This window comes from Hipposideros armiger, unplaced genomic scaffold (assembly GCF_001890085.2).
Source record: "Hipposideros armiger isolate ML-2016 unplaced genomic scaffold, ASM189008v1 scaffold_844, whole genome shotgun sequence".
NCBI lineage: Eukaryota > Metazoa > Chordata > Mammalia > Chiroptera > Hipposideridae > Hipposideros > Hipposideros armiger.
In genome coordinates, this window is record NW_017732194.1 from 348,617 (window position 1) to 360,120 (window position 11,504).

Below are 11,504 nucleotides of genomic sequence, written 5' to 3' on the forward strand. Positions count from 1 at the left end.
GAAGACATTTGCTTCTTCTAGTGGTGCTGGTAACATTTAAAGAGGAGAAATTTGAGAGATGCTTCGGAGGCAAAATAAACAGCCTAGATAGTGGATTGGATATATAAAGGTGAGGGAAGGGAGACTGTCGAGGATGTGTTTCTGACTTACGGAATCGTTACAGGTGGGTCTAACACACTGAGATGGAAAACACTGGAAGAGAAAAGGTTTGGAGTCGGTTGGAGAGGCAAGAGTATGAGTTCACTTTTGGTTATGTTGAGTATGAAAATATTTGCGATATCCAAGAATTTTCACCTAAGTATTTAGATGTATGGGTTTAAGCTCAGAGAAGATATCTAGGCTTAAAAAAAGAAGTTACTTGTGTATTGGTGATAACTGAAGCCATCAGTGTGGACAGGCTGAAGGGAATATAGACTGAATTATGGCTGTATTAGGATAAAGATAGAGTAGAATCTGAGACAGATAGTTGACTGATGTTGTTTTTGTTTTGTTTTGTTTTTAATGGAAGAGACCCGATGACGTTTAAAAGCCAATGGGAAAGACACAGGAGAGACGGATTAATGATAAAATTTTATGTGAAACTACTGTGAAGCTTAATTCATACATATGCAACTACGAACATCAAATAATTAGCATTTCAGTCTTTGAAATGGTTTTGCAAACTGAAAAATAATATATTTTATGCAGTGGATGGATATAAAATAAAATTATGTGTTTGAAAAGAATGTCTTCTAATTCACTTGATTAACTTCACACAATTCTTTCTTTTCCATAAATAGAAAAATGTCTAATGCAGATGATTTGCTGAAAATTAGCCCTATCAAGGGGATATAGAAGCATTTGCCTGAGATAATTTAACATTTTATTCAGTGTTAAGATTATAATGTTTATAGAAGCAGCTAAAAGAAAATAAACAAAGGCAGTGTGTATGTAAGAGGAGGGGAGGGGGTATTCAGCTTTACTCCAGAGAAAATTGGCAAATTCTACAGATATTGTTCAGAAATTCATGTGTAAATACCATTGTCTTAATATAAGTACAGTCATTTCAGGCACAGTTACTTGGAAATATTTATGGCCTCGTTTGGCAGTTTTATTCTTTTTGGACTTTAAATAAGACTGTGGGAATTATGTGTGAATTTCCAAAGAACAGTTTGGCTTTAAACTTAATATTACATGTTAGTCTCTTGAAAGCATTCCTCCATTTTTCTCCCAAAGAACATGAGATCACATCTTCCTTAGGTGTCCATAATAGTCATGGGAATGCTGGAAATTGTAGTGGGAAATTACTGGCCATCTTTTGGATTTCTGTTGATCCTAATACAATCATATTTCAAGATGTCTGATAGTGACTTTATGTGGGAGAGATTAACCAAAATCCTTATCCTATCAATGTTGGTGGCCCTGGATTGTTTTGTTTGCTAAAATTCTGAATCTCACTGGACCTCGCTGCCTCACACTGTCGTAATGTTACATTTTTAGCATAAAAAGTACATGGCTGAAAGATTTGGTAATTCCTTCCTTTAACATAGTTGATATTGTTTCACAATCTCTTAAGCACATGATTTAGATTTAATACATCCGTATTATGTGAGAATGCAAAAATTCTAATTAGAATGTCAAAGGAGACCTTCATTGTAATGCCAGGTACCCTAATAGCAAAGCCACGTGACCTTAGAGAACACACTTAAGCTCTTTGGGCCTGTTTCCTCACCTGTAAGAAGTTATAATTTGTCTAGATGGTCTCAAAGCTAGATGATATTTCTTCTAGCTAGAAAATTCTAGAATAAAAATTTAATAACATAAATTTTGCTTACAGGTATTTTCACTCTTAGATAATTTTATTTTCTGGAGGTAGAGGGATTATGTATGGTGAGGGCAGCAGGAAGAAAATAAAATACGAAGTTCATCTTTGGTTCTTCTGTCAGAATGGAAAGCTCTACCCAGCCATAAGCAACTCACACTGGTCTTCTAGTGGCAGGCAAGAAAATGTGTCATTGAAAATACAAGCAATTCCATCACCATTTTTAAGGGAGTATGTGTTGTTCAGACATTCTGTGTCTGCTGAGGAAAGGCCTGCCTCTTTCATTCATTCAGCTAATGTATTAATTCATTTGAACGCAGGTCAGGTGATCACTGCCAGTATTGCAGACATCATTGCAAATTACTCATTCAAGGATATTCTAAGGAAATTGGCTCGAGAAAAACAGACAGAAGTGGCTCCAGCTTCCTACGATGATAGTTACCTTGGTGAGATCCATTGCTCAAGACATTTTTGATTTCTCAAAAGACAAACATATTAAATGTAGAGACAAAATTTATCCCTCAGTTACCTCATATTATTTGGTACCTTATGCAAGTTTTCTTATTTGCTCAGAGTGGACTCATTTCTTTTCTTTTGATTCAGCCAGGACATATAACCTACATGATTTGAAAGCTATTTTATAGGCTCCCTCAACAGTCTCTTGCACATAAAATATTTTGCCAGTAGTGGGTACTGTGGATTAGTGGGGCTGCCCAGTATAACAGGGGCAACATGATAGCGGCCTTTCTGGTGTCTAGAGCAACAGCAAGAGACTTTCCAGTTGTCAGAATGACCTTGAAATTCATTATGTGCAAACCACACAATATCATTTCACCACTACTGTTTCTTACCCTTGGTATCATATGGCATTTTGATTGCTCAATCAATTTTTTTAAAATTATAGTTATGTTTTGTCACCTCACTTCACTTTAGAGGCAAGTGAACTTTGTGGAAGATCATCATTAAATGAATTAGGAAGTAGGCCTCATTGCTGATCAGAAATAGCAAAACCTGAGCACAAAGAATATCTTTAAAGAGTATCATGTCTGATCATGGTGAATCAGTGACCTTAAAATGCAATGACCACCATTTACAATTTAAGGTGGGTTATGACGCATTCCTGCTTTAAAAAGTGACCTCAGACTCTGACTGTGTTGCCATACTCAGGAATAGGGGGTCTATTGAGCCTCCAGGATTTAGGACAAAAGTGTTCATATTGGTTCAATTAATTTTTCCCTTTATAGAACCCTAAATTTTTATGTTATAATATTTGTTGAGATTTCTCTACAATGCAGTACTATGGTAGTTCTTTCATTTTTCTAGATATAGAGCTCATTTATAAAGCCTTCAAACTTGTAATTAGTTTGTTTCTTTAAAACAGGATATTCAGTTGCTGCTGGGGAATTTACAGGAGATGCTCAGCAAGGTGAGAGACATTGGTGAATGTAAGTCATTTATAAAACATTGGAGATAAGATCAAATGACCTAAAAAGACCTTTTACAAATGTAATTTTCTTTGCTACACAAAACGTTTATAAATAGAATCCCAGAATATATATGATAATATTTTGTAGAAAAAAAATACACTTTGGCACAGATTTTTAAGTCTGAAAGGATTTCATAAGACTGAATATCAATCTTTATAAATCTAGTTAAGCAATAAAAATTAGTCCAGCAGTCCCATGTTAGGAATGGAAAAAAAATACAGATGATTAAATGACTTAGACAAAAGCCAGGCTGTTGGTGACACACCAAATGTGAGGAATCAAGATCCCTCATTTTAGTTTCTGGAATCTCATATCAGACATGTTCAAATTAAACTCTTCACTCAACAACAACCCAACATCTCCACACTATTTCCTTTTTTCCATTGGAGATGCCCAAACCTAAAATAACAGAACAATCTAACCCATATTCTCATAGGTGCCCCTCAGTTTCTGTCTTCTGTGTTTTCATTCCTCTGATTCTGTACCCACCCTCACCTTCCAGTGGCCAAATACAATACTACTTTTTTTTTTTTGAGGCCAATTTTAAATGTCATTTCTTCCAGAAATCCTTCCTTAGCTTCATTCTTTAAACTCCTATATCATCTCATTTTTCCTTTCCTAAGGCATTTACCATTCATTCATTCATGAAATATTTTTTGAGCACCTACGATGTAACAGGCTATGTGTGAAGTGCTGAACACACAGAGGTGAATAAATGTCCTTAATCTCAGAGTTTACAGTCTAATGGGGCTGACAGACATTAAGCAACGAACACAAATTATCTGATTAAACAACTGTAGTGAGTGCTAGGGTAAAGTCTAATAACAGAACTAATCCCATTCGTGAGGACTCTACCTTCATCACCTAATCACCACCCAGAAGTTCCCACCTCCTGATACCATCACACTGGGGGTTAGGATTCATCATCATATGAATTTCATGGGACACAGACATTCAATCCATACCAATACCTATCATATACATGACAATAAATGGTAGCTTTTACTTTACTAGTAATATTTATTGAATACTCAACCAGCAATCAATATTTGCCATCTTCCATCTTGTTTCATATGACCATAACTGCTTTTCACTTATGTGTTTTAACTAATTCACAAATAATTAAGAATGAATGAAATATGGCCATCTTGAGGAATCATCACAGCTCTTTTAATGGCTTCATGTTGACAAGACATTTGTAAAAATAAGTGGAGCCACTTTAAAATGGAGTTGGAGCTGCCATCCCAGAAGAACTGCCTTGCACATCTTATGCCTCAAACCTATGGAATCTTAAAACAGAGCAAAATAACCTTTGGGCTGGGCCTAAAGCAATATTGTACCAAACAACTGTTTGCAAAGATAACCAGAAATCAGATATTATGGCTAATGGACTTAAAATTAAAAACATTCTTGAGAATTAGCATCACAATTTTACTTTATCTGCATGTATACAAATTCTTTCCTTCCATTGATGTAATTGTTCCCCTTCCCTTTCTCATAAATACCTCTTGCCTTCACCTCCTGATCAGAACACTATTTGGGGTTTTTCCTGAATCAGTGCTTCCCCAATAGCTATTCTTTTGGATTCCAAATAAATGTGTTGCCTCTCACTTTGGCCTTTTATGTTTAGGTTAACACATACAAAGCAGAAATTCATTAAAAAAGAAAAAAAAATTATTGCTGTTATATGGATGTTGAAAACAGTTTTCTTTTTCCTTTGAAAGAACATCTTTTCTTTTCAATACAAGCTAATTTGGCCCTCTCTTTCCATAATTTTCTTCTTTAAGATGTTAAAAGACAATTTATTGTTGTGGTTAACAGTGTGGATTTTGCAGCTAAACCACTTGGGTTTAAACTCTGACTTACTTTGTCACTTACTAGCTCGGTGACCTAGTTACCTAACATCCCAGTGCCTCCATTTCTTTGTTCCTAAAAGACAGATGATGATGATGATGATAGTATCATCTATCCAAAGATTCTTGTAAGGATTAAATGAATTTATCCTATATATTCATAAAACAGTGCAATACCTGACACATAAAAGCACTATTTAAATATTGGTTATAATAAGAAAGAACCTTTGGGTTAGGGGCCATCATTGACAGAATAGAATAACTATCACCTTTATAAAGTCAGATCTTAACCCTCCATCGGGTGTAACTGATCTCACAGATTCATTGCACACAAAGATGTGGTTATGAAATAAGTCTTTACTGTACTAAGTCACAAACATGACTGGCGATTGGTTATGGTAGATGGGGAAGATAAAGAAGCAATGAGTCACGACACCGAAGTTAACTGTTAGATATCTGAAAATTTGTGTGCAGTGAATCTGTGAGATCAATTGCACCCGACAGAGGGTTAAAATCAATGGTTTAGCAAAGGAAACTGCAAAATGTGCCAAATAATGTTTAAACATGGAGCTAGGCTCTTGTTGGAAAGCTTTCCAGGAAAGCACTCAGTTCTGACCTGAAGAAATTAATGATGATGCATGGCAGCTCATCGTAGGGAAAGATAATCATAATTTCCCATTGGATCTCAGAAATATTACATCTAGAAAATGGATTCAAGTTTTAAGTGATTTGCAGGTATCTAAAGTAAAGGCATGATCAGAGTTCATGGTCTGTTCGTTCATCAGACCACTCCAAGTCCAAGGCTGCCCATATTCACTATTTACTTACCTAGACAAGAAGGAGTAGGAATTCTATGAAAAACAGTGAGCAACTTGATGTCCAAAGATGAGAGATTCTTAATACCGGATCCTTAAACTCTGGGTGGTACATGGATGGAGTTCACGGAATTTGAACTCCTAGAAATTATATGCAAAATTATATATGTATGTGAATTTTTCTGGTGAGAAGATCCATAACTTCTATCTAATTTTCAAATGTGTTCCAAAAAGGTCCTCCATTCTCATTTAAGAGTGCGATGTGGTGAGCTAAGGCCCAAGAAAGTGAACTGGCTATAATGAATCCTGGGAAAGTCATTTGATGTGATGGAAAGAATGTTGGTTTTGCTGCCAGTTCTTGAGTTTTACTCACTAACTATGTATGGTGACCGAACCTTTCTCAGCCTCAATTTCCCAACATGCCAAAAAGGGATATGAAGGATTACTTCTGAGAGGTTAAATGAAGGAAATATTATAAAGAACATGCCACATTGTCTAGTGGCTGGGAGACATTCAATAAACCCTGGCCTACTTTCTGCTTCTCACCAGTGGGGTTGAAGTCCACATCATGTATTTTGAGACCAGAGATCTAAATTTTTCCTGAACATAGTGTTGATATTAACAGACCTCTGAAGGTTTTGTCATGAGTTGTTGAAATGGTTCTAAGAACAGTCTTCTATTTCCCCTTCCCACTTAATATTTAGGTAGTTGAGTGATGGTTCTCCTAACTTGCTTCAAATTCCAGTCAATTTACTGTCTTAATCATTTTTAAACAGTTATGAACACTTTCAATCAATATTACATTTAATAACTTCTTAGTGTTGTGACCATATGAAGTTACAGACTCCAAAGTTCCTGACTATGATGATGGTTGATTTTTTTAAACAAAATTCTTCAGTGTCTGTGGGATGTGAGATGTCATGGTTCCCATGTATCTCAAATGGCATAATTTCCCTTAATCTTTCCTGGTTGACAAGCCTGATCCTGAAATCAGTCAACTCCATTATTTAATTCCTACCAAACAGTATTGAAAACCAAGTAGTGTGCTACCAGTTCTGACAGCTTTCCTACCATCTATCCAGATAGCTTAGTTTTTCTGAACCCCATTTTATTCTTCAAGAATTCACTTCCCCTTCCTTCCTGTTGCTTTAGTTGAACTATCCAGGCTCATGTCTAAACCTAATCCCTCCTCTGTGCACCAGATCCTATCCCCTTTCATGACTCAGAGATGCGACTTCAGCAATTCTTGATTCTCAATCTCACCCTTTCTATTGGATCATTTCCACCAATGTACAAGCATACTCATTTCTGCCATCTTAAAAAAATCTCTTATCCCACTTTCCCTTCCAGCTACCACCTGTATTTCTCTGCTTCAAAACAGCTGTCACTCTTCTCTGCCTGTATCTCCGTCTGCTAGTTCTACAGCTTTCCCTTCTCTTAAACTCACTCCTGTTAGAACGGACCCCTACCACTCTACTGAAACTGCTCCTGTCAAGCAGAGGTCTCCATACAGCTCATCTTCCGAGACAGACAGGAGTGTTTGGTGGAGTTAATCACTCCCTCCTCCTTTTTTCCATTGCCCTCCCAGACACTGGTAGCTCCTTCTCCATCTCCTTTACTGATTCCTCTTAAATTTCCCTCACCTCATTCACGTGTCCCAGGGGTATATATTTGGACTCTTTTTTACTCTTTTTGGATAATCTCATCCAGTCTCACTAACTTCTCCAGCTTACACTGAATTCCAAATTCATGTATCCGGTTCTCTACTCAACATCTCTATCTGAATAGCTATCCTAAACTTAATGTGCTCATAACTGAACTCATGACCTTGCCACTGACACATGCCCTAGCCTTCATCATCTCCATTTCAGTAAGTGGCAATGCTGATCTCCCAGTTACTCAAGCTAAACATCTTGAAGTCAGCCTTGAACTGTGCTTTCTCTCACACCCCATCTATATCATACCCATGAACAAATCCTGCTAACTAAACTCTCCAAATAAGACCAGGATCTGACCATGTCTCACCTCCTCCACAGTGTCTACTTTGGTTCCCGTCCCCATGGGCATTGTTGCCATAGCTTCCTAACTGGCCACCCTGTGTTCATCCTTGCATAGAAGACAGGAGACTGTGTTCTACCCTAAACCCAGCAGCCAAAGCGGCCCTTCAGAAACAGAAATCAGATAGTGTCACTTCTTTGCTCCTGATGATGTCCCAACTCATTCAGTCTAAAATCCAACTCTTCACAATGACCTAAAAGACTCCAATCATCAAGCTACTCATTACTTTGACCTCATCTCCTACTCCTCTACCCCTCAGTCCCTCAACTCCAGCCACCCTGGTCTCCTTGCTGTCCTTTGAATACACCAGACTCACTTGCACCTCAGGACCTTTGACTCATTCCCTCTGATTACAACATCCTTCTCCCTGATCTCCATAATCTCCGTAACTTCCTCACCTTTCTTCAGTCTTTGCTCAAGAGTCATCTCCTCTCTAAGTCCTTCCGTGACCACCCTAATAAATCACAAGTCCTTCCTCATCCCAACTCCAGCAATCTCAGTACCACAGTCTGGCTTAGTTTTCCCCACCGTGCTTATCTGCTTGATGGCCTTTTCCTACTTAAGGATTAGCTCCAGGACAGTTGGCAATTTTGCCTGTTTTGTTCCCTGCATATCCTTTGTTTGCCTATAAATAGTTGTGGTTTAAATGAGTTAATTTACTATGGAAAAGTCCAACATCTAATGCCAAATGAGTCTTCTCTGATTATTAATGCTAACCGCAGGAGTGCCCAGCTCTGCTAGAGTTCAGCACACTGGATAGAGTTCATGGTGGAATTTGTGCTCCCCTTAGGGGCAGGATTGGGGGAAGGGGAATTGAATGGAAGGGGGCTCTCTTCCAGGCCCTTCTTCTTTAGATTAAATTTTTAACCTCTATGAATCAAAGAATAGTTTAGGTTTACAGAAACAAGAGCTGGAATGATCTTTGATAATCAGCAGTTCCAGCTCCTACCTATGGAAGGTGCCTGGAAAATAATTAGGTTTGGTGATTCGTCCCAAGTATACGGCAAAGCCAAGGACGAAAGCCATTGTTTCGTGAACCTGGAGCCAGATCTCTCTACCTTGGAAGACACTGTCCCTTTCCACAGAGTTGTTTCCCATGTGTCTATAGCTGACGCTTCCTTCTGGGGGTCACCTTGGCTGCCAGGATGCGTCCTAATTCTGCTGCCAACACACAATTCCAGGGGCCCAGACTCATATCACCTGTGATATGTGGCTTTTCCTTAGGCAATCAAAACTGTTTTAACATGTTAGTGTGACAGAAGATGTTAGTTTTTACACTAGTACCAAAGATGTCATCACAATAAAACCTGGAGAGATCAAGGTAAGAGGTTTAACCTACAAATCACACACAGACCTGAGAAGCCAAGCTTATGTCCTGGAGGCAGAAACACATGGAGGCTGGTACATCTCAGGGTATGACTTTTGGTCTTCTGTTTTCTATTGTCTATAGCAGAAGCGAAATCCCAGGCATGCAAAACCATGACTTCAAACTGCCAGCTCCCTACATGATGCACTCATTTAAAAAGCACTATTTTTAACTGGTTTGTTGTACAGCTTTAAAATATATGTGTAATTCACCTTCTGAATAACCATTTTTTATCCCCAGAATTGATTGCTGGAGTTCCAAGAGGAGCACAGAATTTTGGATATGTGAGTACTAAGAATGCATTATGTATGCAGAGAAATGTTTCATTTTATACAACTTTTAAATCTTTTTAAATGCCCTTTAATTGCAAACCCTAATGGATCTATGCCTATCTGCTTATTAAAAAGAGGCTAGAATTTTTTGTTTTTCTGATCTAAGGGCAGGATCAGCTACATAATCAGTAAGACCCAGTGTCTAATGAAAATTCAGGGCCTCTTGTTCAAAATTATTAAGAATTTCAGGTCAGTGATAGCTGGACATTAAACCAAGGGTGGGGTTCATTGGAGCGGGGGCCCGTGTGACTGCATAGGTCACACATCCATGAAGCCAGCCAATCCTTGTACGTAATCTAAAAATAATTGCAGCGTATCCCACTGTTGATATGATCAACATGTTAATATGTCTTATATGGTAGAAATAATAAAACCAATTGTTATTTCACCAGGGCAGGAGTTTTCCTAGAGCTACCATTACAAATTACCACAAACTGGGTGGCTCAAAATTCGTAAATTTATTCTCTCAAGAGGCCTGAAGTCTAAAATCAAGGTGTCTGCAAGGTCGCACTCCCTCCAGTGCATCTAGGGGAGAATTGTCCTGCCTCTTCCAGCTTCACGCGGCCCGTCTTTCCTTGGCATCCGGCAGCTTATCTCCACCTGTGCCTCGGTCCTCACATGGCCTTCATCCATCTATATCTATGCGTGTCCTCCCTTTTCTTATAAGGACACCAGTCATTAGATATGATGCCCACCCTAAATCCAGGATGATTTTATCTCAAGATCCTTAACTTATTTCACCTGAAAAGACCCTACTTCCAAATAGAAACATGGATTTTGGAGGGATACCATTCAAACCTATTATAACTAGTAGGAATAGAAGATAAATAGATCATATGGAAAGAAAAACTTTTTAAATAAAAATATTTCAAATATTTTATTCTTTTTTATTCTACTAAACTTGTAATATTTATAGATTTGGAGTTGGCAAAATAGAATTTAAAGGAATAACTTTGCTATGTGAATAACATTAAATTTTCATTGTTTGCAAAGAGCCATAATCTCCAACTTCTCACAATAGCATGTGCACAAAAATCCTGATTAGATCAATTAAATGACCATTGAATTAATTGCTCAGTATTCTTGAATTCAAATATTATTTCTCTGCTTCAGAGTAGTAAGCATGCATTTTGTCTGAAAGGATCCCAGACTTAACCATAAACAAAAAGTTCAACTGGATTCCTTTAAAGATCATACTCATGGCCTTACATTTTTATTTTATATATAGCTAACCATTTATCACTTTTCCCCAAAATTTAAAAATGATTTAAGTTGCAATTAAAAATTTTTTCTCCAGTTCTATAGTAAATCATGTAACCTATCTAATGTCTGTAATTTCAGGTTTCAATCATTAACTCTACAGATATGACCTTTATTCAGAATTTCACTGGTGAACAGGTAAAGATGTTTTAATATCAAATAATCACTGCCACTAGGTACTAATAGCATATAGTAATACTTATATAATTTATTTGTTCATAAAATAAATATTTACTGAGCACCTACTATGTTCTGGAAGCTGTTCTAGGCACTAGGAATAAAACCAAGATTCCAGCTCTCATGCTGCTGGGAAAGGGAGTTGGGGGGAAGACAATAAACAAATAAATGCCCTTGATAATTTCAGATAGCGATAAGTCATAAAGAGAGAATGTGATTCTTAAAAGCCAAAATGCCACTAACTGCTGGAATCTGAGAGGAATCCTGTTATATTGTTGGGATTTGAAGGAATTATGTTATGTTGCTGGGATCTGAGAGGAATCCCATTATATTGCTGGGATCTGAGAGGAATCCC

General features: G+C 37.5%; 1 protein-coding gene across 1 annotated transcript in view; it reads left to right on the forward strand.

The window, feature by feature from the left end:
* Positions 1-11,504, forward strand: part of ITGA8 (integrin subunit alpha 8) — a 172,126-nt gene that overhangs the window by 39,221 nt on the left and 121,401 nt on the right. Inside the window, exons 7-10 of the mRNA XM_019629342.1 lie at positions 2,122-2,247; positions 3,183-3,227; positions 9,621-9,664; positions 11,054-11,110. Coding sequence (XP_019484887.1) covers positions 2,122-2,247; positions 3,183-3,227; positions 9,621-9,664; positions 11,054-11,110 — 272 coding nt within the window. The remainder of the gene's footprint in view (positions 1-2,121; positions 2,248-3,182; positions 3,228-9,620; positions 9,665-11,053; positions 11,111-11,504) is intronic.